The sequence below is a fragment of the Corvus hawaiiensis genome, chromosome 24 (assembly GCF_020740725.1).
Source record: "Corvus hawaiiensis isolate bCorHaw1 chromosome 24, bCorHaw1.pri.cur, whole genome shotgun sequence".
Taxonomy (NCBI): Eukaryota; Metazoa; Chordata; class Aves; order Passeriformes; family Corvidae; genus Corvus; species Corvus hawaiiensis.
This window is the reverse complement of record NC_063236.1, coordinates 4936620-4963174: the sequence shown is the minus strand read 5'-3', so window position 1 is coordinate 4963174 and position 26555 is coordinate 4936620. Positions and strand designations below refer to the sequence as shown.

At 57.3% G+C, this 26555-nt stretch overlaps 1 protein-coding gene across 1 annotated transcript; it reads left to right on the top strand.

Moving 5' to 3' along the window:
* Window positions 1–1923: 1923 nt before the first annotated feature.
* Window positions 1924–26114, top strand: ADORA1 (adenosine A1 receptor). The gene is made up of 3 exons (XM_048328208.1): window positions 1924–2369; window positions 2800–3182; window positions 25148–26114. Exons 2-3 carry the CDS (start codon window positions 2842–2844, stop codon window positions 25782–25784), a joined length of 978 nt encoding a protein of 325 aa, XP_048184165.1. The 5' UTR covers window positions 1924–2369; window positions 2800–2841; the 3' UTR covers window positions 25785–26114.
* The last annotated feature ends 441 nt before the right edge of the window (window positions 26115–26555 follow it).

Here is a 26555-nt window from a genome sequence, read left to right as displayed (position 1 = left end):
CCCTGTTTGTCCCACTTCATCCCATCTCTCCCTGCGTGCCAAGGGTGGCACCAGGTATTCATCCACAGCAGCGTCATCCAACCCTTTGGGATCTTCACAACCCACTGCAGCTCTCAGGACATTTTCTCCTTACAAACCCCAGAAAGAGCCTGGAAGACCTGAATAACTTTCTCAGTGTTTGATGCTCACCAGAAACTTCCTTTTCACGGGTTTTTAAGGAATCCCTGACACTCTTTGGACACATCCCCAGCTTGGTGTCAGGGGAATGAACAGATGATCCCTGTCTACCAGGAATGGGCTCTGTGCAACCACCTGTATCAGTTTGGTCCTCCAGCCTCTGCAGACTTTGCCCGAGCCCTGGGACACTTTGCTTGGGCTGGTGAGAGAGCTCGGACCCCCTCTGGCAGGTTCGCAGCCAGCAGCTCCTTTTTGGCATAACATGGGGGGTTTTAGGGGTGCTGCTAAAATTGAGCATTCAGGGGCACAAATCCAGAGAGGGAGAACAAACTGCAAATCCACAAAGGAAAAGGAGTGGTTTTAATCTCTGTTTGGGAGATTTGCATACAATTAGGCCAGGCCCTGCCTGCGTTTGCTTCCGCATTGCACTCCCGTGAGGAACCTGCCGGTTTTCCTGCCCTGCTCCCAGCCAGAGGTTGATTGCAAGGACACTCACCCTGGGAACGTGGTGGGCGAGGGGTTTTGGGGTCTCTGGGAATGCCCTTTCCACTCTCAATAGCCCATCCTGAGCACCCCCATCCCACACCCTGCCTCTGGATTTAGGGGCTCAGCCACAGGGGGCATCACTTTTCCCTGCAGTGGAGGAGGTGTGAGGAGATGCTGCGGGATGCGAACGCTCCATAAATAGCGCTGTGTTTACAGGAGCCCGCGAGCCTCGGTTTATTTTTCTCTCTGCAGAGCAAACTAAGCTCACCTCGCCCTGCTGCTGGCACAGCCCAGTGCCCAGAGGTGGCACAATGCCACAGTCCCCAGACAGCCCTCGGAGGCTGGGACCCCCAGCTCTCTGCTGGCCACTTGCCCAAGGGGGAGAGCAGGGACCCCATGGGACATCAGCTGATGGAAAATCAGCCCTGGGTTGGGATGGTCCCACAGCTGATCCCACTCCTCCTGTGGGGTGTGCGGGCTCTGATGAGGAGAGGGATGAGGGGCAGCCCCAAGGGGCAGCCCCAAGGGCTGGGACATCTCTCACGAGGCAGAGCAGAGCAGGGGACAACTCCAGTCCCGAGCCTCAGCAGAGGAGGGAGAAAGGATGGGGAGCGGTGCAGATGCAGATTGGGAGAGTCCGCTTGCCCCACATCTGAGGTGCTGTTCCCTGCAGCACTTGGATAAACCAGCCCCAGTCCTGGGAAGTGATTTATGTGAGTTTTGAGGTGCCTAGTCCACATCCGGAGGTCCCTGGAGGGACTGGCTGGTTCAACTCCGTCACTGAGATCGAGCTCCCAGACCCATTTTCTCTGTGCTGGCCGGCCCGGGGAGGGGAATTGGGGGGTGACCATATTCTCCCAAACTTCTCCTAGAACCTTAAAGAGCGTCTGGTCCAGTCTCAGCAGCAATTCGGGGCCACCATTTCTCCACACGCCTTGTGTGGACAGACCCTTCCCCTGCCCCAGGGACACAGCCCCCCCCCCCAGTCCGGGGACTGCGGTTCAGAGGACGGAGAGTGCTTTGGGGGTCTCACCCCCGCCCACCCCAGCAGTGATTTTGGGTGAGGCACGGCCAGCCAGAGCCCGGGTGAGCACCGAGATCTCCTTGGGGCCGTTCGGGTCTGACTTGGGGTCCCGACGCCGTCCTGGAGCGCAGCCCCGAGCAGCGCTGCCCGTGCCGGGGATGGGCCAGGTCCTCGCCCACCCCAGCTCAGGCTCTGCCTCCGCCCTCCCCTCCCCGCCCCGATCCTCTGCTCACACCCGACCTCGAAAACAGGTTTTAGCGTTAAAACCGGAGCCCGACTCGTGTCGGCAGCGTTTGGGCTGGGACCGGCTCCGCTGCTCCCCCCGCTGCCGCCTCTCCCCGCTCCCCTCGGTCCTGCCGCCTCCGCCCGGCCCCCCCCGCACCCCGGTTCTTCCCGGTGCCGGCGAGCCCCGAATCGGGTCAGTCGCTCTTTAAAGGCTGGAAGGCGGCACCATGTGATGCTCCGGCTCCGGCGGGGAGCGGGCAGCGCCTGCGGGAGCCGAGCGGTGCCGGGCACCGGGGACCGAGCGCAGCCCCGGCGGCCGCGGCCGGCCCGGTCCCCGGCGGCCGCAGCGTCCCCCCGGCCGCCCCCAGCATGAGCCCCGCCTTGCCCTGCGGGGGGACAGCGCTGGCTCTCCGGGGGTGAGGGCACCCCAAAACAAGCCCCGGGTTTGCAGGACAAGGTGAGAGGGGTCGGGGCCGGGAGCGGGCGGGCGGCGGCTGCCGGGGCTCGGGGATCGGGCGGCTGCAGGAAGCAGCGCAGAGCAGGGAGGGGATCCAGCGGGGGGACAGCGGGGGTCCCGCTGCAGCTCCGTCGGCCCCGAAGGGCTCCGACAGAGGGCCCTGGGGCGGCCCGAGGAGCGGGGGGCTCCGCCGCTCTCCCAGGACTGGCCGGCGGCTCCCGCTCCCTCCGCAGAGCCGGGAGCGGTCGCGCTGCGGGACGGAGGTGGGTGCGGGATGAGTTCTGGGGGGAGGGGGGCGTGTGTGGGGGCCGGAGCCCCGGGGGACGGCACAGACGGGAGAGGGGTTTTTCCCACCCCCCGCACAGGCTCCATCCCGTTCGCAGCTCAGTCAACGATGCCACTCTCTCACCGCCTCCCTGCTCGTTTGCAGGTGACCGAGGGATCCCACGGCAGCAGGGCGGACCGGAGCATCATGGCACACCCCATCTCAGCCTTCCAGGCTGCCTACATCTCCATCGAAGTGCTCATCGCTTTGGTGTCCGTGCCGGGCAATATCCTGGTCATCTGGGCCGTGAAGATGAACCAGGCACTGCGGGATGCCACCTTCTGCTTCATCGTCTCTCTGGCGGTGGCCGACGTGGCCGTGGGGGCTCTGGTCATCCCCCTGGCCATCATCATCAACATCGGACCCCAGACGGAGTTTTACACCTGCCTCATGGTGGCCTGTCCCGTCCTCATCCTCACCGAGAGCTCCATCCTGGCGCTCCTGGCCATCGCCGTGGATCGATACCTGCGGGTGAAGATCCCGGTCAGGTAGGAAAATGCATCGGAACCAGCTCTGCTGTGGCTGCTGTGGAGGTTAAAAGGGAGTGAGGAAACCCCAAACTCTTGGAGAAGCACTGGGAGAAAGGACTTTCCTCCACGCTGCCGTCCCAGACACATCTGGCTGCAGCAGCACCCGGGGCAGGCTGGGCTGGGGGTGGGGGGAGGTCCTGGAGCCTCTAGCAGCTTCTTTTGGGGGCTCAGGGGGTGCTTGGTGCGCAGGCAGAGATCACATTGTGGCAGCCGGCTGGCAGTGAGGGACAGTCCCTCACGGGATCCCCACGGCCCGGACAAAGTGTGTCCCCACACAGGGGAGAGCCCCGGCCGGGTGCTCCAGGAGGAAAGAGAATGACAGGTTTGGCTTTCGGGCCAGGTTTTCCCTTGCCATGGGGAGCCCAGGGGTGGCTTGCTGGGGGACACAGCTTTGGGGGTCTGAGGGACCAGAGGTGACAGCCTGGCACGTTTCATGGGGCAGCCTCACCCAGCAGAGACCCCTGCTATGGGATGCCCCACAAATAACTCCTTTCCCTGTTTTTCCCCTTCTGTATCTGTTGCCATTCGAAGCCCAGAGCAAGTGCCTCGGGGCGTAAAGGAGTGGGACACTTTATCTGAGCACTTTATTCGAACTCTGCCGCTCCAGGAAGAGATATTTAACCCTTTATGCCCCGCTCCCTCCCCGCCGGGGCCGTGCTGGGCTGGGGAAGCCGTTCTGGAGTGCCACGGTGGGGCCGGGGGCTGTGAACAGGGCTGGAGGGGGACGTGACACCCCGCCTCGGTGCCCGCGGGCACAGCCGGGCTCAGCCCCTCCCCCTGCGAGGACGCCTTTGCTGGGCTCGGCCGTGGGAGCGTTGCTGTGACACAGCCGAGCCCAGCCGAGCACTCGTGTCACCCCAGGGACCCCTTTGCAGTTCAGGCAGTTCGCTGGAGGGGTCCCCGACCCTTCATCAGCACAAGCCCCCCCAAAAAGCACCAGTCCATTTTTAACCCTTGTGTTGGTGCTGCCCAGACCCCAGCGGGTGTAGGAGCTTTCCTGGGGCAGGAATTGCCTTCCCATACAGGGAGACAGGGACAGGAGGCACCTGTGTTGGGATCACCTGACTGCTCTAGAGTGCTCAGTGTTCCCAGATCCATGGGATCAGGCCAGAGATGTGTTCCTTTGGGATTTTCCCGCAGCCACCACCAGCAGACGCTGCTTGGAGAGGGAGTGTAAGACAGAGGAGGGGCGCAGGATAAACCCGCAGTTCCTGCCCACCCCGTCCCTGCCACACACGATTTCACAGACTGTTCCTGACTTCCTCCCTAGGTGTGATTTTCCCAATCCCTGTCTCCCAGCCCGCTGGTGTCACCAGAGTGATTCCCACCCTGTCACTGCTCTTGGAGCTTTTTTGGGCTTTGCGCATCCCCTGCGCGCGGGGAAGGCTCCGGTGTGGGAGTTCTGCGGCTCCACAGGAGCAGCGCAGCCTGTCAGGCATTTTCCTAACAAACCAGTCCATTTTTAACTCCTTGGCTGCCTCTGAGCATCAGCTGGGCCTTTTGGGGGAGATTGCTGACCTGATCCCAGGAGCTTTCCTGGAAGCAATATTAATATTAATATTATGCTGTGCACAGTTTGGGTGGGTTTTTCTCATGCAATGTCCACCCTGAATTTTGTGATCCCATTGTGTGCCCAAGCACTCAGCAGCAGATTTTCCTCTGTCTTTTCAGAGCCTACTTTAATATTGAAAGCTTTGTAACCTCATCTACTTAGTGGTTGCACTCAAGTATCTCAGAGGTCTTTCCCAACCTTAAAAATCCTACAACTCCATGAATTCCTGGCAGTTGGTACTTGTGGTGATTTTAGGGGATGTAGCGCCCTATATATAGCACACAGGACAGGAAACACCACTAAGGAATGTTCCCTGAATCTGAAATGCCTTGAGTTTCTCCCAACCTGTTGCAGGATGCTGAGGATGACACTGACAGCATTTTTACAGTGCTGATGGCTCTTGTGGTGTCATTCCCGACTATGACACCGACCAGCAATGGCAAACTGAGAGCCTGGGCCACCTGGCAGGACTGGGGGCCCTGTGGGGACACTGTGCCTGGGAGAGCTCTGGGAGAGCTCTGAGCATCCCTGGAGGGCCACAGGCAGTGACAGCAGCCAGACCTGAGCAGAGATTTGCAGGCAGGTGGGGAGGGATGTGGGGAATATCTGCCTCAGGCTCATCCCTAGGGCAGCCAGGACTCGGGCCAGGGACATGCCCTCTGGCACAGGAGTGAGCAGTGTGCTCCCTGCAGCCCGTTCCTGTGCCAGCAGGATTCCTCACACAAGCCTGGCACGGGGTGGGTCCTCACCAGTGTGACCCACACTAGGCTGAGGGGTCTTGTGGGGATCCCCCACATTCCAGCCCTGCTCCCCACCCACAGGCAGCCCTGGTGCTGCCAAGGCTCAGGGAGAGGGAAATGCATTTCTTAGAATCCCAAAATCCCAGAGTGGTTTGGGTGGGAAGGGCCCTTGCTCTGCCCTGGGCAGGGACACCTTCCACTGTCCCAGGGTGCTCCAAGCCCTGCCCTGCCTGGCCTTGGACACTTCCAGGGATCCAGGGGCAGCCACAGCTGCTCGGGGCACCCTGTGCCTTCCTCACAGGGAATGGGGAACACGGTGCATGGCAGCCTGGTTCCAGCCCGGGCTCTCCATGGACACTCTGGCCCTTGGGCTGAGAGTTTGGGGGACAACCTGCAGGTCTGACCTCCCTTCCAGGAAACACATGGACCCACTGCTGGAGACCTGAGCCCTGGGGGACACTGGGAGCTTGGTGGCCCCAGGGGTGGGTGTCTCCTGGAGGAAATGGTGCCCTGAGACATTTGGGGTGTCTCTTCATGGCAGTGGGAGATGCCAAAGCAGCATCCGATGCCCCATCGCTCCCGTGGCCACTTCCCATGGACACAGAAGCCCAGAGGGACATGGGCCACTCCTGCAAGGTGGAGGCAGATTTTATCAGATGGAGAGGGGTCTTGTTTGACTTTGAGTTGGCACCTCCTGCTCTTCCTCCTCCGCCTAGCACACACTCAGCATGGTCGAGGGGCTGGGATGTCCCACCAAACCCTCTCCCTCTGCTCCAGCCCCTGGGTATGATCCCTTCTGCCTGCTGGGGTCTGAGTGATGCTGCCTCCCCCCCCACCCCGAGGGGCTTTTCCTTGACTGTGGAGGGATGCAGGAGCATCTCTTGGGCTGAGCGGGCTGGAGCAAAGGGTCCCCCACTTCCCAGCCCCCACAGGAACAGCTGGAAACCACCTAAAATAGATCTTCTGGTGGAAAACACCCACTCCCCTCTCACATCCTTCCTCCCCACCCGGCAGCCAGGCAGGACCCCCGGCCTGTGAGCCCCCCCATCCGGGCACAGCGGGGTCCCCCAGCCCAGCCCAAACTTCCCTCTCACAGCCGTGCTTGGGGAAGATGAAACGAGTTCAAAGGGAGGGGAAGCAGCCGGCTGGGGGTGTCTGCCAGGAACCGGCCCCTCAGCATCCCGGTGGAGGCAGGATGCTGGAGGAGACAGGCCCGGAGGGATGTCTGGGGGGATGCAGCTCCTTCAGTGCCAGCCCCTGCTGCCTCAGGGGCCCTGTCTCTGCTCTGAGATGCGCATTGGGCCCTTTGGAAAGGGCCACAGAAAAGGAGCTGCTGTCCTTGGGATGTGCCAAACCCCCCCTTGGCTGGGGATGCCAAATGCATGGATGCAGCCCAAGCCTATCTTGGAGTGTCCCTGGGGATCCTCACCTTGTGACCTCACTTAAACACTTTGAAACGTGCCAGGAAGGGAAAACCTGCAGGAATCTGCTGTTTGCAGGAGCCCTCGTACTGGGGTCTCTCCGTCCACAGCCGGGATCTCCACCCTCTGTGTCAGGGCCTCAGCACTGAGGTATCCTCCCAGCCCTGCCCTTCTCACCCTACAGCATCCCAAGGAGCATCCCGCCAGGGAGAGCCGCACTTGGTGTTGCTGAAGATTTGGAATGCACACCTGTGAGGCTGCAGAGCCATGGAAGTTAGATCAGAATGGTTGGAACTCTCTAGGAAATGGGGGGCAGGAGGCTGAGCACAACAGGGGGAGACCCCAGGGTGAGGCAGGGTTAGGCGTGGCTCTGTGGACAGCGCTGGCTTTGTCCGCTGGTTCAGGAGTGCCCTCTCTGCAATGTCAGGAGGTAAAAGAGCTCAGGGATGGCGGGAACATCCCTCAGTCCTGGACTGCAATGCCCAGAAGGCAGGAAGTGAGGGGGATGTGCAGGTGACCTCTGAGCTCCTCGATGGACAGGGAGGGGAAAGGGGGAAGCTTCCCCCTTGGACTCCTTGTTTTCCAGGCTCCTGCCTGAGCTCAGGCTCTTGCTGGGATTGCAGCGCTCTTTCCCCTTCTCTCCAGCCCTGCCAAGGGCCACAGGCATGGGGCCAGCTAGGCCTGGGTCATGGGAAGCCTGGGAGGTCTTGTTGCCCTCAGCCAGCTGGGTCATGGAGCAGGACACATGTCTGAGGTGGCTTTTCCCATTCCAGGTGTCCCTGGGAAGCCGTGGCTGCCCCATCCCTGGAAGTGTCCAAGGCCAGGTTGGACAGGGCTTGGAGCAACCTGGGATAGTGGACATGGGCATGTCCTGCCCATGAGTGGAATGAGATGAGCTTTAAGGTCTCTTCCGACCTGAACCATTCCATGATTCTGTGATTCCTCCACCAAGAGTTCATGGAGGGTCTTGGCAGGAGAGCGATGGGCACCTGCTGCCATGGGATGGGTGAGGACGAGGACATTGGGATGGTTTGGCCCAAATTCCAGCTCCCAAAACACCTAAGGGCCCATGAGACATCTTTCCAGTGCTCCCAACACTTAGTGCCAGGAAACCTTCCTGTCCAGCCAGGCCAGTGAACAAACCGAACCGTGGCTCTTCCAAGGCCTGTTTTAAATTCGGAGGAATTTCAAAAGCATCCAGATGACTCAGAGCTCTCACCTGGGAGCTCATCTATCTTCTTTCGACCTCCGTTAGTCAGTGAAAAGATGCCATCCATCCATACAGGCCCCGGCCCTGCGAAGGCACATTTCCTTTCCAAGGAGAGCACTCCCGTTTTCCCTAACCCGGAGGAATTTCGGGGACTGGCAGGTCTTTGCAGCCGCCTCTTTTGTTTCTTCCCTTGCTGCCCTCCTCCAGGTATATTTTTAGCAAGTGAGAGTGATCTGTGGAGACCTTCATTCCATGGAACAGGCAGTTCTGAACCAAGGATGGAGATTAAAAGGCAGGAATTACAGTCCAGGGAGGTTTCTGCAGACTTGAGGCTGTTTCCAAGCCGCAGTTTCCAGCACACTGCACCAGCTCAGCGTGTGGGTGCTACATCAGCCAGCATTTCCCACCGAGCTCTGCTCCAACCAGATCCGGCTGCACGGATGAGCTGTGCCAATCCAGCACCGGGAGCTCAGTTCCAGTATCACCAAAATCCCAGAACCCTTGAGACGGGCAGGGATTTACCAGCAGGTTATGTTGGTGTGAGATCCTGGTAAAGACCTGAAAATACCCAGATGAGCCGGTTTTCAGCCCTACTCTCTGCTCCACAGAATAATTTTCAGCCAAGAATAGGCTAAGTCAGGGATCAAAGCCATGAGGGCTCTCCCCTGGGCGAGGGGGTGCCTGGATTAGGCTCGCTGGGAGCTCACACAGCTGCTGCAGCGGCGCCACGAGACCTTCGCCGGCAGATGCAAAATCAGGTCACTCCCAAAAGCTCCAGACGCTGCCGTGTGGCTGCAGGGAGGTGAGTGGGGCTGTCAGCAGCATTCCCAGCTCCTGGAATGGCAGGGAAGACGCTGGGACTTGGGGATGTCCCCTCGGGATGCAGTGAGGGGCTGTGTGGGAAGCTCCATCCCCAGGAGTGTGGAGGGAAGGGGAGGAGAGCCCTGAATCCTGTGCGGGGATGCTCAGACTTGCTGATATTTGGAGTTATTCCCAAATTCTCTGAATTAAAAGGGCAAGAGGAGCTGAATGACCTCAAGACACCCCGTAGGGGCTTCCTGAGCAGCAGGACCCTGTCCCCTCCTTGTCCTGGTGTATCCCAGTAGGGCAAGGCGTGGTCCCCGTGCTGGGTAATCACCCTGACCCCAAAAGCAGTGTCACATCTGTCCCTCAGCAGAGCTCACGTCTGCCAGGGCTGTGCTGCAGGGCCAGGAATGAAAACCTGCTCCTTCCTGCTGCTGCACCCCAAACCCCTGCTCTGGGAACCTTTTCATTTGGCTTTTTACCCATTTCTACTGATTTTCAGAGTAAGGCATAGACCCTTGGCAGTGTCTCACCAGTAAATCTGGGCACATGCTCCCAGCAAGGGCACATCTGCAGGCAGGGAAACTGAGGCACAGAGCTGCCATGACTGGCTCAGGGTGACCCCACGGGTGAGGGATGGAGGCTGGGGCCAGGGAAGGGGTGGGAGCTGAGATTTCCCGGGACAGCATGGCCTCTCTGTTCCTGCACTGGAGCCCTGCCTCGAGTGTGCCCAGGGCTCTGGAGCCAGGCTCCTCCAGGATCCAGTTCTACCCCTGGTGATCCCTGCAGGAGTAATTCCATGCAATTAAATTTCTCTTTCACAGCCCAGGGTGCATCACAGCGTGGGTTTGCAGCCATTTGTGGTGTTAAAATAGACTGAATGTGTCTTAAAAGGGCCAGGTTGGCTCGTCTGCAGGACAGGACAAGGAGCAGTGGGTTCAAACTGAAAAAAAGGAAATTTAAGTTCGATACTGGGACAGAATTCTTCCCTGTGAGGGTGGGCAGGCCCTGGCACAGGGTGCCCAGAGCAGCTGGGGCTGCCCCTGGATCCCTGGCAGTGTCCAAGGCCAGGCTGGACACTGGGGCTGGGAGCAGCCTGGGACAGTGGGAGGTGTCCCTGCCATGGCAGGGGGTGGGAATGGGATGAGCTTTGAGGTCCCTTCCCACCCAAACCATCCTGGGATTTTGGGATTCTGTGGCTCGCCATGAACTCATCCTGCAGGAAGCAGACACCAGACCAGGTGGGGATGTAACCATCCACCTGGATGGAACCCAGCAAGGCTCTGCCACCTCCATGGCCGTGGCTCAGGCGTGGTACCATCAGTCCAAGAGGATCTACTCTGCCAAGCAGGTGGGACACAGCCAGCCTGTGTTCCCTCATCCCGGGGCAGCGTAGAGGGCCCACGAAGCCCCCACTGAGCAGAAAGCGAGGAGCACCCACAGCCGTGGCTGCCCAGGCACGGTGGGACAGACAGCAGGTCCCTCACCGGGGCTGAGAGCTGCTCCTGTGCTCAGGGCACAGACCTAGGGCTGAGCTGCAGGGCCCCAGAGCCGCAGGGGAGCACCCAGACAGACTGACGCACTTCCAGGACGTGGTTTTCCCTTTCCTGGAGTGACCAGGCTGTGTCCTAGGGCACTGGGTTGGTGGAGGTGACAGTGATGCCCCTCTGGGCTGGGTGTCCAAGGGCCCTGTGCAGCTGCTGGCACAGAGGTGAGGGAAACACCCCAGGAAGGAGGCTCTGACAAAGCAAAAGCTGCTGATTCAGCTATCCCGGCCCCTGCCAGCCCAGCCTGGCCCTGCGGGCTGGGTGTTGGGATGAGTCAGGCCCAGGTCACCACCACGGTCTGTGCTGAGCTGGCTCAGGGCATGCAGGAGCCCTTTGATGGGGTCCCGGGTCTTCCCCCACCCCCAAGAGGTGGGAATGTGACTCCATCCCGGGGAGGTGCCTTTACCGAGACAGTCCCACCTCTGGTCTCACCTGCACTCCACATCAGCCAGAGCAGGTGACAGAGCAGGAGTGACTCACAGCGGGTGCAGAGGGGCTCAGACACTGCTCTGGGGTCTGGGCTGGGGTGCAGAGGGGCTCAGACACCGCTCTGGGGTCTGGGCTGGGGTGCAGAGGGGCTCAGACACCGCTCTGGGGTCTGGGCTGGGGTGCAGAGGGGCTCAGATGCTCCTCTTTACATGGAGCCCTTTCCAGTGAGTGGCTCTGGGGTCTGGGCTGGTCTCTGTGTCACTGCCCAGCCCTTGGCACAGGCATGTGTCCTCTTGTTGATGCGTGCCATGTGGCCACCAACAGCCAAACCACCCTCAGCTCCTCTTACTCTCCCAGATCAATCACAGCAGGGTTTTTCAGTCCATTTAGTCCACAGTGATGTCAGAATAAGCTTAACTGTGTCTTAAAAGGACCAGATTGGCTCTGTTGACCAGGAAGGGGATTTTGGCCATGAGATTGGAGGGGAGACAGCTGAGACAAAGCCCACCAGCCTCCACTTCCAGTCAGACCTGGAGGGACCCCTGTGACGCCAGACCAAATGAAATCTGCCTGGGACGCCTTGAAGCAGCTTGTACCAAGCAGAAGGGACTGTTGGCCCTGGGGATCTGCTCTGTGGGGACCTGGCTGGCTGGCCTGGGACATGCAGGTCCGTGGGTCTCCAAGGCAGAACAGGCAGGGCTGGACAAAGGGTCAGGGATGGGGACAATGGAGCTCCTGCATCCAAATGACTGCACTTGAAATCAGCCTGACAGCGGGGAATGGCTCATCCAAGGGGCCACAGAGGTGCATTGGCAGGTCTGTGTCCTGGGGTGGAGGCAGAGGGGAGAGAAAGGTCATGGCAACACAAAGAAGGATGGAAAAAAGAGGAAAATGTGTGGGAGGTGCCACGGTGAAAGAACCTGGGAGATGAGTGTCATTGTGACACACACCGGAGTCATTTCAGACTGGAGAGGAACTGATGGGCTGGAAGAAAACCTCTGTCTGGAAGGACAGGGAAAAGCCCTGAAGGATCTTGCCCACAGGGGTGTGAAGGAAGCCCAGACACAGCTCGGGAGGGTTGTGGTCTCTGCAGACAGCAGGACATGGAGCTTGGAGGGGACCACAGGAGCGAGAGACTCCTGGGAGGGATGGGGACAGCTCAAGAGGTTCATCCCCTCGGGGACAACAGCACCGTCTCAGCCTGGGGAAATGACAGCCAGCACAGCTGAGCTAACAGGAACAGCACTGGATTATACTGGAGACAAATGAATGACTTTTCACAGTGATCCTGCCAAAGCAGCAGGGATGGACACAGGAGTGGCAGGGCCCAGCGCTGGGGCTGCCAGTAGGCTGGGAGGAGCATCCCGAGGAGCTGGTCCTTCTGGGACACATCTCACCCAAGGTGACCTGAACTTTCAAGGCCATGGAATGGGAAAGGTGCTGTCCCAGAGGCTGCCTGGGCTCCTGGCAGGGAGCTCCTGCTCTGGCAGCGCAGCCGCCCAGCTGCTCTTGCACAGGGTGCCCAGTGGCAAGAAAGAACAATCGATGCTCTCTAAGGTGGCCACAAAAGCCCTGGAGCCTGTGGGTTGTCCTGCAGAATAGCAATGAGCTGAGCACCCGGGCCACCCCCAGGGCACCTCTGGCCCTGCAGAGACGCCGTTCCCAAGGGCAGCTGGACGGGCAGGGCAGGGGGAAGGGAAGACATAACTGGTGATGCCAGCAGTGAGAGGGGATGAAATAACCCTGGAAGACTGAGATGGTCTCTTACAGAGTCCTGTGGGCTGAGGGCTGGTGGGCGATGGGGGCAAATAGGGGAGGAAGGGCCGTGTTCGGTGATGTAGGGAAGAGCAGAGCAGGATCAGCCGCTGGAAAGATTTGGGGCATCTGGGTTTCCCCCTCTCTGCACTGTGGACATTGCTGCCGTGGCTGTTTATCCACCTTCTCCAGGCCATTTCTCTCCCTGCAACCAGAGACTGGGATGATTTTTTTTGGCCTCCTTCAAACAAGCGGAGTGCCAGCTCCTGGCACCAGGGATGTTTTCTCATTCAGCTTGGTCCATCTTGGCAGATCACAGCTCCCCTCTGCGACTCAGTCTCCCCATCTGTTCACACAGGGAGTGATGCTCTCTCTGTGACAGCAGCGAGGGGCTGATGCTGAGAAACGCTGTCTCAGACACCGCCAGAATTAGCACAGTCCTACGGATTAAATTATTCCTTTCTTTTCTGCTCTGGTAACAACGCTCAGTGCCTTTACCCGTGAACACACAAACGAAACCCTCATTTCTCTCGGTGCGAGGGCCCCGTTCTCCACTAAGTGGTCCCAACTGGGAGAGCCAAGGGCTCAGCTCGGTCCAGATGGACCTGGCAAAGCCTGAGCAGAGCCAGCGCAGCCCTGCATGGGTGCAGCTCAGATGGCTCTGTTTTCAGGGAGCTCGTTCCCCACATTCAGCACTGCTGGGACACAGGTTCCTTATGTGCTCAGGGAGGTTTGTTTGCTCCAAGGGAGCTCAAAGTGGTCCAGTTGTAGAAGACCTGGAATCCCAGAATCCAGGAGATGCTGCAGTCAAAGTTTCTTGGGTTGAGGATGGAGCAGTCACTGAGGCCCCTTTTCTCCAGAGGATCATGGAATCCTGGAATGGTTTGGAAGGGACCTTAAAGATCATCTCATTCCACCCCATGTGAGCCACACATGACTGAGGGGGTCTTGTGGGGATCCCCCACATTCCAGCCCTGCTCCCCACCCACAGGCAGCCCTGGCTGTGCCGAGGCTCAGGGAGAGGGAAATGCATTTCATAGAATCCCAGAATCCCAGAGTGGTTTGGGTAGGAGGGACCTCAAAGTTCATCCAGTTCCACCCCCTGCCATGGGCACGGACACTTTCCACTAGCCCAGGTTGCTCCAAGCCCCATCCAACCTGTCCTTGGACACTGCCAGGGATCCAGGGGCAGCCCCAGCTGCTCTGGGCACCCTGTGCCAGGGCCTCCCCACCCTCACAGGGAGAATTTCTCCCCAATATCCCATCTATCCCTGCCCTCTGGCACTGGGAAGCCATTCCCCTTGTTCTGTCCTACCATCCCTTGTCCCCAGTCCCTCTCCAGCTCTCCTGGAGACCCTTTAGGCCCTGGAAGGGGCTCTGAGCTCTCCCTGGAGCCTCCTCTTCTCCAGGTGAACATTCCCAGCTCTCCCAGCCTGGCTCCAGAGCAGAGGGGCTCCAGCCCTTGGAGCATCTCCATGACCTCCATCCTGCCTGCTCTGTGTGTCCCTCATCTCCATGGCCTGAGCCAGCCAGGCTGCCTGGGCAGCCTCAGGCTGTGTCTGCCCATTGTTCCTTGCCTGGAGTAAGACCAGAGCAATTAGGAACATGCACAGGCTGTAATTTAGGCCCAGCTGAGGCATTTCACTGCAATTCCTGGTCTTGGGTCTTCACCATCCTGATGGAAATACTGAGCTGCTTTCTCCCAGGGAACAAGGCCCCTCAGTTTTCTTCCAAGGGAATAAATAATCTTTTAATCTAAATGAGAAAACAGAGTGCAAATAAACTCCAGGTTTGCTTTGCATTTGCACTTTTTATTTGCTTTCCTTGTGACGGATTCTCAGAGGTGCGGGAACATTTAATTGTGGTGTTAACTGGAGCCTTCACTTCCAATTTGGCATTTCATTTGATTGACTGAGATATGGATTCACAGTTCACACTCTTCCCACCATAAACAACTCAATGGCCTTACACACATGTGCTCTGATGGTTACTTCTTCCATCTTTCTGGTGTGTGGAGGGGGGAAGCACCCAGGTTTTACTCAAGCTTTGTGGGGAGGTGCATTTGGACAGAAGTTGGAAGCCAACTGCAGCCCAAATTGTTACCTCCAAAATTCGTTTCACCAGTTGAAACTACATATAGCCAACTCATTAACAAAAAAACTTAAATGAATCCAGCTTCTTTTGCGTTTGAAATTGATCTTTTAATCAGGGGAAATATGCATTGGACAGAAGGTGCCGGGCTGGTTGTTTTGGGTTACTGTGTCCTCTGAGGTTTAGAAACAGTAGATCTCATCAGCACTGCTAATTCTCCTCTCGGCATTGGGTGGAGAAAACAACCTCCCTCGCTTTGGGAACCTCCAGCCAATTTTTCAGTCTTGAATGTCCTAATCTTTGAACTGGGTTAAGTGTAAGAAGGGAAATGTTCCCTTTGCAGTCACAAATTGTGCTGTGAGGATCCTGATCTAATAAAAGTTGTAGCCTAAGAAACTGAGGAGTTTAGTTGTTGACTGCAAAATCAGGAGTCAGGTTAGCAAGAGAAGTGTAAAACCCAAGAAATTAAAAGGCAGCCAATGCCAATCTCTTGTTCCAGCTGTAATTTAGGATATCTCTTTTTTTCTGATGAGTCCTTCTGCATTGGAGAGATAAAGACCCACCTCAGCCCTGCTCTGAGGCTTGGTTGGTGCCTCTTAATGGAGATTCTATCTCCAGTTTCCTGCCTCCCATTTATCTGGGGAGCAGATCTTGCTGTCCTGTTGAATGCAGATATAAAAACAACAGCAGCTCTCAAGACCCCCCTCATTTCCCTTCTCCTTGGGGTCCCTGATCCGCTCCTACCTCTTTAATGGTTCTTGATGCTTTCCAGACTGCCCTGGCCGGAGGCCTCCCCTGGAGACCAAGCTGGCCCTTGCTGTAGCAGTGTGGTGGTGACCGGCAGGGAGGGGTGGTGGCACTGGGCACTTCCTCAGCTGGCACGTCCCTCCCAGCACAGCCGCTTTCCCCCCGCAGCTCAGCATTTTGTGGGATGGACTCTGAGTCACAGAGGCTCTGGGAGCCCAGTCACATCAGGTCTGTCTGTCCCATTTCCATTTCTCAGAGCCACATTTGTCACATTTGGCATTTTAAGTGGCTTTTACAGCTACTTTCTTCCTTCATCCTCCCCTCTTCCCCCTCTCTTCTAAATTTTGAGGGCTGACTGTCAGAGTCCTCATTTCAAAGAGGTTCTTTTGCATAAAGAGCCAAAATATGCAACACATAGAAAAATCAAGTGTGATACGAGCAGTAATTGAAAAACCACTGCTTTTATCCAGCCAAGCCCTGGATTTGCACTGAAGATTGGCAAAAGCTGCCTTTTATCCCTCTCCTTTGTACCCAGGGAATACCTCGCCCTCACTTATCCAATCACACATATATGCTTCTGAGTTGGGTCTAGACAATCACCTCCTGGCTAATTGCCGTGGCAGGGAAGGGCTGGCGTGTGACACCCCTGGAGGTGGCCAAGTGCACAGGGTGATGGCCCAGCATGGCCAGGGAAGATGACCTGGCCAAGCAGGTTGATACCCCGCCACGGCAGCAGACCCCAGCACTGCCACAGAATCGTGGAATGGTTTAGGGGGGAAGGGGCCTAAAAGCTCACTCTGCTCCCTCCCCTGCCATGGGCAGGGACACCTTCCCTAGACCAGGTTGCTCCAAGCCCCGTCCAGCCTGGCCAGAGAGAGATGCACGTGGGGTTTGAGGGGCTCCTCCTGAAATTCTTTTCTGCTGGAGGTGGGGTTGCTCCCTCAGCACGGTGATGTGGTTGTGTGGGAGCCACCCTCAGACTCAGACCCCTCACCTCACACAGCAAATTCCTGGTTTTGACAACAAAACTGTTTAGACACTAAAAATGTCCAGCGGATATATTGTACAGAGGCAGCACTGGAGACAAGTCCATGGTGCTCATTGTGCTGTCCTGCAGCTTTCACAACCTCACCCCCATCTCTTGGGGACCAAGCTGTCCTTCTCCATGTGTCCTAATTCCCAAAGTCCTGGGGCTACAAAAGAATCTCAGCTTCTGCTTCTTTTCTCTTTTAAAGCAGCATTTGTCATGCTTTGCTTTGCTCAAAATGTTGTTGCCTGAAAGCAGCAGCCAAAAGACGAGAGCATCACATTTTTTCAGAGAACATCACTGGTTTTGAGATTCTGCAGCTCGTTTCATGATTTAGCAGCCTTTGCCAATAGTGTTAAATCACCTCCCTCCTACCTACCTCCAGTCCTGGAGGAAGAAGCCAAAGGTCCCAGGAAATCCAGGGGTCCTGGAGGGCCCTGACCACACATGGTGGAGGTGGGAGGGAGCCCTGGAGCTGCCTGGGTGCAAAATTATGGCTCAGTGGGACTTGTGCCCCATTGACCAGGGCCATTGGGTGCACCCTCACACTGTCCCATGGCAGCAAGAGGATGGTATATCCAGAGCAGGGTCACTCACTCAGCACCCTTGGATGGACTCGGTGCTGCCCGTGGCATCAGGGGTCTCACAGCTCCCTTTGGGGCATGAAGGGTGTGTCTGGGGTTGAAGGGCAGTGCTCACTGATAGACACAAGTTAAATTGTCATTTCCCTCAGGCTTTGGATGGCCTGGCCATCCCCAGCTCCCTGCTTAACCTCCACACACACATTTGGGACGAGGGGCTGAGCACGGGGTGAGTGGTGCTTGCTGAGAACCTGCTTGTGCAGTGACAGAGTCCACATCAGGGTGCAGCAGTTTGCAAACAGGATCAGTTTTCTGAGCAGAAGGGATTGATGCTGGCTGTGGGGTGAAGGATGCTGCTGGAGGATGTGAGCAAAATCCTCTCTGAGCAGAGTGGGTGACTCGCACTCCTTCACCTTCCTTGGACAGCAACCGCATCTCCTGCGGACCAGGGCAGAGCCTGAAGGAAGGATCCTTCAGTGGGAGGTCTCTGTGCTTTCCATCCTCCCTCCCTGAGATTTCCAGCCTTCCCCCGCAGCCCCTGGTCACCGGGGGAGCCCCGGGACACCCGGGGGGAGCTGTCGGTACCGGTCCGTGATGGAGCCGCCATGGTCACTCAGCCCCCACCTCGCAGCTGAGGCCAGCTGGGCAAGTGATCCGAAAGAAGCTCTGCAGTTACTGGAAGGCTGTGGTTTGTTCCCAAAGGCTGTGATTCACTGCCAGGGCCGGGGCAGTCCAGCAGCGCAGACACCTGGAGCGAGGCAGGGATCCAGCTCTGGCAGGGCCAGGAGCAGCCTCAGGAGGGGCTTGGGGAGCTCAGCCAGCCTGGTGGGATGTTGTGGCTGCTCCCAGGGACCAAGGGGTGATAGGACAAGACTCCTTGGCTCTGCAGGAAATGACTTAATCCTGTCACGGGAGCCTGGAATATGGCAGGTTTAGCTCAGAGCCAGGTGGGCCTGTGGGGGTGTGCGGGATATGGGGGAGCAGGGGAACCTCCTGAGGTTCTGGGTGGTGCCCACATGGGAGGTGCCAAGCTCAGGGTGGGCTGATCTCTGGGGTGTGCTGTGCTTTGAGGTTTGGTCCCACCGGGACTGGTGGCATCAGGAGAGTGGCAGAGTTGGGGGGATGTGGCCAGGCTCTGGGTTGGTCCAGGCACCGGTGGAGCTGGGGGGTCACCTTTTCCCACACCTGTAACCACCATCTGGATGGACATCCCGGATGGACCCTCATTTTGGTACTGCCAGTCTGGGCTGAAGATAACCTGGCATGGCCAGGCTGCCCCATGGAGGCATCATTCCCACTTCCAGCCATTTTAGCACATAAAGCTCTTTTCTACCTTATTTCCTTCTTGTGGGAATGTTTGTGTGCCTGAGGCTGCTTTTGGATGTGCCCACATCCCTCTGCAGTCCTCAGGAATTTCAGGGTGCCTCCAAGGTCCTGAGAGATGTGTCAGGGCAGGCTGAACCCACACCAAGGCAGCAGCATTTCCCCAGGCCCTGTTTGGAGCCCAGGACATCTGCAAATGCATCAGGTCCCTCCACAACCTTCTCTGACAAAGCCCAAAGCACAAAACCTCCTTTTTGTGTTATTCTCTTGTCATTTGCTGGAGCTGTGTCCATCTTCTCCCACCACAGAATGAAGCCCTCACCAAAGCCCTGGGGAGGCTGTGTTTCAGTGTGTGGGGATCAGTCAATTTTGGCAGCAGGAATTTGTTCTCCTCAGCCTCATAATCACCCTTGCCCACATCCATTAGAGGATTAGTGGCTATTAGAGGAGATTGCAAACATCCAGAGGTCTTGCCAGATGCTTCTCCTGGCCAGAGTTGTTTGTGCTTTGCAGGCACTCGTTGCAGAGTGATTCCTACAAAGAGTCACCATTTCGGGAGGGTAAAACCAAACCCTGGACACAGATGGACCAGGGTGGATGGCAGTGGGGTGCACACATCCACCCTCCCCCGTGCTTTCGGGGTCTCTCCTGCTGGCTTTGGGGGACGTTTGCATCAAGAAGCCTCCTGGTGTGGAACCATCTTCTCATGCTGCAGGGGAGGAGACCCAAAGGGGTTTGGGAGCAGAGATCCTCAAAGAAGAGGCTGCTCATGCCCAGGTCCTCTCTGGGGAGCCGGGAGTGGCTGCAGCTCTGGGTCACCACGTGTGGGCACAGCTGCCAGGTTAGAAAGGTGCCAGCTGCTCTCAGAGCTGGGCCAAGCTCTGAGAGCTTTTCTCCCCATATGGTGAGAAAATCCTTCCCTGTCTCTCAGTGGGGTGGTCCTAGCCCTGCTTGGATGGTCTGCAGGGCACAGTGACAGCCAAGAATGCTCCAGTGACAGCCGTGACCCCTGGAACCACAGCTCAGAGCACACAGGGACACTCCCAGGTGGGGGTGGGAGGACCCAGCAACCGTGGAGAACATCCCTCCCTGGACCCCTTCTCAGCTTTGGGCCTCCTGTGCCCTCCACTCCTCGTAGCACACGGCCCAGGGAGCCCCAGCCACCCTCGGCCCCCTGGGCTGACCCAGTGCCAGCTCCAGACTGGGGCAGCTGTTGGTGATGGGAGCAGGGCAGCCCTGACCTGGGCTCAGTGGCTGCCAGAGAGGTTCCAGGTGGAGATTTGGGATGCAGCCCCACCCATGTGAGGGTAAAAGGTGCCTGTTCCCATTGGTGCCTTTCCTGCCCTGGGAACCCTCCAAAAGTGGGACCTGTAGAAAAGCCACCATTGTCCTCACCCAACTGTCCCTCACCCCGAACAGACAGACGTGGCTGACGTACCAGGACAAGATTTTCCTCCTCAGCTCCTTTTAAATCAGGTCCTCAGGGCAGAGCCTGAGGCCAGGATTCTGTGTCATGACCATCCAGCCTGTCCCCACTCCCTCTTGTCCCAGGGATCTGCTGGAACTTCTCAGGTTTCTCCCATAGCTCAGATCTCTTGCAGACCAACCAGCCAGAGCTGCTGGGAGGGGACACACACAGGGTCCTCCAGGTCCCCTTGGAGCACTGGGAAGTGGCTCTGTGGTAGGATGCAGGTGTCAGGCTGGAAAGGCTGTGCTGATGGACACTGCTGGGCTACTTCAGTGCAGTGCAGGGGCTCCAGCACCAACCAACACCAAGGTCCTTGCTGGATGTGGCTCTTCTGGCTCACCTGAAAGACCAGACCAGTTTTTTATGCCTTTACTTGCCAGCTGGCTTTTGACAAGCAACCAGTCTGGGGTTTGGGGATCAGGACAATCCCCCATGCATCCCAAGGGGGTGCTGATAGGATCAGTCCCTCCATTCCAAGCATTTGTAGGAACAAGCTGTCATGTCCATCCAAACACCAGCTTTGACTGATGCTGGTTGACCTCTGTCCCTCCCAAGGCCACCACTCACATGGTGACACACCTACCAGTGGCCACAAACCCACATTTGCTCCCATTCTGTGATTCTGTGAAGAAGGAACCGACCTTTCACTTCCAGGATCAGAGGTGACAAAGGCTCTGGGATCAGGGTTCCTTCTGCAGCACTTCCCACCTTGTGTGAGTGCCCAGGGACCTCCTTGTCCCAGCCCTGAGCCGTAGCTGACCTCGCCCTCGCAGAACCCAGACACCACTTTGCATTTCTCAGGTTCTCATTTCTGAGCAGCTTTGAACACCAACAATCTGTGTTTTCCCACCCAGCAGCCTCCAGGACACTGAAAGATCTGAAGGGAAGATACAGCCAGGGGAAAGGAGCAGGAATCCAAACCCTCTGTGATCAAAGCACTTTTGTCTAGAGACTTTCAATTAGATCAGGACATGGTCTGGCTGCTTTTTCTTGCTGTGTTCATCGTGCAGATGAGCTTCATGTCAGCTTGGCCTCCTTTCCTCCTGCCACGTTGGCTCCAGCTTCTTTTCATTAGTAATGGTCTGTCTTCATTAGCGAATTAATTCCCCAGGAATTGCACTGCAATAAACTCTCCAGAGCAAAGACCAGCAAAGCCACATCTTGGCACTGGCTGGACAACAGCAAGTGTTTTGTGGACAGAAAAACTAATCACAGAACTGCTAAAAACCTCCACATTTTATTCAAACCAGGCCTGTAGTCTTTGAAGCTTTTTCAAACAAAACAAGAGATGTTTGGTGAGTGTTGGGTTTGGATTGACCTCTGGGCCAGGATCTTGGAAATGAGCCCTCATCTCTCTCGGGGAACAGACCCCAAGGCAAAGGTGAAATCCATGGAAGCAGCGGATGCTCCGTTCTCCAGGTGCTTTCAGATGTGCCCGAATATCTGAAATGGTCACAGGGGCTTTGCCCACCCGGGGCCAGACGCCTTCAGAGCAGGGCCTGGGCTGAGCTGGGCTCCCTGGGCTGCAACAGAGAGGGTTGGGGAGGTCTGGACACATCAAGATGTGTAGAAGAGGCAGAATTTAGCCTGGGAATGAGGACCAAAGGGAAAGGAGGGTGGGTAGTGTCTTCAGAGTGATGGCCAGGGGGCCACTACAAAGGTCTGGAATGACAGGACAAGGGGGAATGGCTTCCCACTGCCAGAGGGCAGGGATGGATGGGATATTGGGAAGGAATTCCTCCCTGTGAGGGTGGGCAGGCCCTGGCACAGGGTGCCCAGAGAGGCTGTGGCTGCCCCTGGATCCCTGGCAGTGTCCAAGGCCAGGTTGGACAGGGCTTGGAGCAACCTGGGCTAGTGGAAGGTGTCCTTGCCCATGGCAGGGGGTGGAAAGAGATGGGATTTAAGTCCCTTCCCACCCAAACCATTCTAGGATCCTATGATCTCCTTGAGAAACGGGGCCTCGGTGTCTGCTCCATCTTCAGCCTCTCCTGCAGACAGCATCTTTCCCTGGAGAGCTGCTCCCTCTCAGCTCTGTGCAGCCCCTGGGGACAATTTGTTGGCCTCTGCCTCCACCCATCACCTCCTCCCTTCCCCTGGGGAGCAAACAGCTCTATCAATAATTGCAATTTTGCCTCTTGGCATTATCTTCCAAACCCTCAAAGGCAATTTTGTTCCACACCACAGCTCCTGCCCATCCCATCTCATGATGAGGCTGGATGGTTGTTGGTCCTTTCTCCTGGACTTGGCACCCAGGAGGGCTTGGGTCGATGCCCATCTCTGTGGGGAAGGGATGGTGCAAAAACCGCCACTCAGGGAGGGCAGGGGAAACATCCACCAATTATGGTCAGGCTCAAACCCCCACAGGCAGAGGAAACAAATCTGAAGTGGGTGAGGATGGGGGTGACGATTACCATGGATGTTTTAGTCACAGCTGTTAATAAAAATAATAGCAGTAATAAAATTGCAATGATGCTGGTAATTGCTCTGGTTCTGATGAGAATAATAAGATTATTTATTAACTGTGAGCCATTATCAGCATTTTCTAGTGCTTCTGCCTCCCAGGCCACCCCAAACTCCAGCCCTATCATATTAATGCAAAATGAGACAAATGAGAGAAGATTTTCTTTTATGGCATAACCAAGGGTAACATTGGGAACAGCAAAGTCTGTCCCTGTCCCTCTGCTAACTGTCCTCCCACCGTGTGGCAGGGGCTGAGAATTAGGTGGGATCTTGTGTTTCCACCCTTTACAGAATCACAGAATCAATTAGGTTGGAAAAGCCCTCTGAGACCATCAATTCCAGCGTGTGCCCGATGCCCACCTTGTCACCCAGCCCAGAGCAATGAGTGCCATGTCCAGGCATTCTTTGGACACCTCCAAGGAAAATAAAGTGTAGCAGGAATTGAAGTTGGACTTGCGGCCTTCAGAGCAGCTGAGCCCCGTGAGAGCTCCGTGGTCAGACCCAGTGGATGGATGGACCTGGTGGGCTGGAGGGAGGAGGAGCTTGGAGCAATTTTATACCTTTTGTCATTGTCTGTGGGGGCTGATGGGGACAGTGTGCACAGGCCCCCCAGAGCACATTTCCTGCAGCTACCTCTGCCCTTGGCTTGTTGCTTGAAGGAGCAATGAGCTGCAAATGTTGCTGTTTTCTATGGGCCTTTTGCTTCTCCCACTTTTCCCGTGACCATGTCGCACACAGGCTGGAGGGTGATGCTTCTGCAGGTCCACCATCAAACCTTGTGGGGAAAAGTGAAGGCAGGAGCAGGGAGAGCCAGGTCCTGCTCCCAAACAGTGTCAGGCCAGGCACTGCAGCAAGGGGTAAAGATGGATATGGAGCATGGAGAGGGATGGGTGTGCAGTGAGGAGGGATGGACCCTGTGCCTGGGTGGTGCCTGCAAGCCCTGGGATTGTGTTTGGGGACCACGGTGACACCGGTGCTGCTCAGCATCTTTGTCTGCTGGGCAATGGCTCCCACACAGCTCTGCAGGTCAGGGAGCACCCGGGGTGGGAGCATGTCCAGCAAAGTCAGTAGAAGACCCTGGAAGCCCCCAGGAGTAGAGACATGGGACACAGCTTGCAGGGGTTGCAAAGAGGGGAGGAGCTGGGGCAGGGGGATGGTGCTGCTGCTGTTTCTGGTGTCACCCCCAAGCTGCTCGAGCCTGGGGAGGTGGCAGTGGGGGGCCACAGCTGGAGGGCACATCAGCCCTCCCCAAGGACCTGATGTCAGACATGGGGTGCAGGGGTCAGCACACGGCCCCACGGGAGCCGCTGGCATCCCTCTGCCACCCGCTGCTCCCATGGACCCTCCTCGCCATTCCCTTCACTTGACCCCCGGTGCTGGTTCTCTCCCACCACCCCTTGCCCTCCCCGTGCCCCAGCTCTCCCTGCCCTGAGCCTTTCTCAGGGTCTCCTGCCCTCTCTCCTCCCCATGAGGAATAAATCACTCTCCAAATCCAGCCTTAGCTCTCAGCGGAAACAGCTGCCCACGTTGTCACCTCCTTCCCAGGGGACCTGGCTGCCACCGGGAGGTTGTGAAGCTTTTCCCAGAACACAGGAGGTTTGTTCAGGAAAGCAGTCAGGGACCAGCGGCTCTGGACCCTCCGGACTCAGACTGATGTCCCCTCCTCCAGCCTGTTCCCATCCAAGCTCTGACCTTGGTGCCTTGCCCATGAGGGGTCTTGAGAAGGGAGAGTGGGTTTGGGTCCTCAGCTCTATAAAAAAGGCCCAGAATGTTCAATTTTCATCTCACACGTGAAGGCTGCAGACCTGCAGCAGGGAGCTCTGAGAAGCAGGATTGCGAATCCAGGTTTGCCAGCCACCTCCCCACGGCCCCCATGGCTGGGTTAACAACATCAGCAGCACTGAGAGACCCAGCAAACAGCCAGGAAAACGTTCTTTGTTTAATTGCCTTCAGTGGAAAGCAATAACTCTTGGGTTACGAATCATCTTGGCCTCCAAGGAAAAGCTTTCTGGAGGGCCAGGGGGAAAAATCAATCCAGCAGACTGCACTTCCCGCTTGGAGAACTCTGGAGAGATGAGCCCAGCCCCAGTGGCTCCCCAGGGGCATCAGGGAGGGAGCAGAGCCTGGCCAGAACACGGCTCTCCTCCCCCTGCCCCTGGCATCAGCCCATCAAGAAAGAGGGTTTTGTCAATCTGAGCGCACTAGGAGATGAAACAGGCTGTGCCCAGGAGCTTCCCCAGGGGTCCATTAGCACCCGCAGATCCTTCCACCATCCCAGCACAGCAGCCCAGGGGATGCTTTTGCTGGCCATTTCCTCACACATAGGGCAATTGTCTGGGGCAGTGGGCTGGCACGGTTGGTGCGTGGCAGGAGGAGAGGGTGACCTGCTGCTCTGGGTGCAGGTGCTTGGGTGGGAGCTGGGCCCCAGAGCACATGAACCCCCTCCAAGACATGAGGGTTGGGCACTCAAGCACATTCCGAGTGCTAATGCATTCCCTGGCTTGGCATCATCCCCCAGAGCCCACGGATCGTGTCTGGGGTCTCTGCCATCCCAGGACACAGGCAGGGAAACCAGACTGTTAACACAGTTATCAGAACAGGCTGTTCCCCACTTCCAGGGGAGGGAGGGAGGGAGGGAGGAGCATCCTCCTGTCTCAGCACGGGCACTGCCACCCCAGCACTGCCACTCCACCTGGGGCTACACAACCCCCAAGCAGAGCATCCCACCCATGTCTAACTCCTTCCTGTGGCTGTTGTCTCTCCCACAGGTATAAGAGTGTCGTGACACCACGGCGGGCAGCCGTGGCCATCGCCTGCTGTTGGATAGTCTCTTTTCTGGTGGGACTCACCCCCATGTTTGGCTGGAACAACCTCAACAAGATGCGGAGGACTCAGGAGCTGAACGGCAGCCACACGGAGTTTGTCATCACGTGCCAGTTTGAGACAGTCATCAGCATGGAGTACATGGTCTACTTCAACTTCTTCGTCTGGGTCCTGCCTCCCCTGCTGCTGATGCTGCTCATCTACCTGGAGGTCTTCAACCTCATCCGCAAGCAGCTCAACAAGAAGGTGTCCTCCAGCTCCAACGACCCCCAGAAGTACTACGGGAAGGAGCTGAAGATCGCCAAGTCCTTGGCGCTGGTCCTCTTCCTGTTCGCGCTCAGCTGGCTGCCTCTGCACGTCCTCAACTGCATCACCCTGTTCTGCCCGTCCTGCCAGACCCCGCACATCCTCACCTACATCGCCATCTTCCTCACCCACGGCAACTCGGCCATGAACCCCATCGTCTACGCCTTCCGCATCAAGAAGTTCCGGACAGCCTTCCTGCAGATCTGGAACCAGTACTTCTGCTGCAAAACCAACAAAAACGCCACCAGCACCACCACAGCTGAGACGGGGAACTAGGAACTGGGAGAGGGCAGAGAGGGGCACCTGTGCCCACCTGGTCCCCAGCTGGACGCTGTTCCTGCTGCCCCAGGAAGGGGTAGCTAGGACCCGAGGGCTTCTGGGCTCAGCAGCCCCTGCAGTCCCCACAGCCACCCCAGGGGTTATTTATTCACAAGCATTGTACTGTTTGGATATTGTAGCCTGCACTGTTCCTTTCTGGTTTAGGTTTTTTTCTCCCGTTTGTTTTTGTTTTTCATTTTTTTAAGGGTTGCCAAGTATTTAAGGAGAAATTGTACAGACAAACAAGCAGTTTATCTTCATGCAAATAAAGTCCAGTGATCCAAACCAGCCAGGAGGTGCCATTGATGGAGACCCTTGGCTCCACGGTGCTGGTGGTGCTGGGGGCACCTCACGCTCTGGCCCCATGTCCATGGAGCCACAGGGGTACCTGGGCACTGGGACAAAGGGATGCCCTGTGGGAGTGAAGATGCTGAGAACCAGGAGGATCCAGAGCAGTGAGATTTCTGCAGAAATTAAGTTTGAAAGCCCTTTCTTTCCTCTCTGTAACCAGGGAGAGGTGAGCTCGGCTGAGAAATGGGAAGAGACAGGAAAAGGCTTCCCATGGCATTGGCAGCACCCACAGGGTGGTGAACCCACCACCCCGCAGAGCAGAGGGTCAGTCCCCAGCTCTCAACACCACCAGAGAGGTGGGCAGAGGTGGGTATTGGTAGGGAGGGTGGGTGCTGGTAGATAGAGGTGGGCAGAGGTGGGCAGAGGTGGGTAGAGGTG

Coding starts and splice junctions, on each gene's coding strand:
- ADORA1 (XM_048328208.1), top strand. CDS start 2,842: ATGGCACACCCCATCTCAGCCTTCCAGGCTGCCTACATCTCCATCGAA. Junction 3,183..25,147: donor CGGGTGAAGATCCCGGTCAG/GTAGGAAAATGC, acceptor TCTCTCCCACAG/GTATAAGAGTGTCGTGACAC.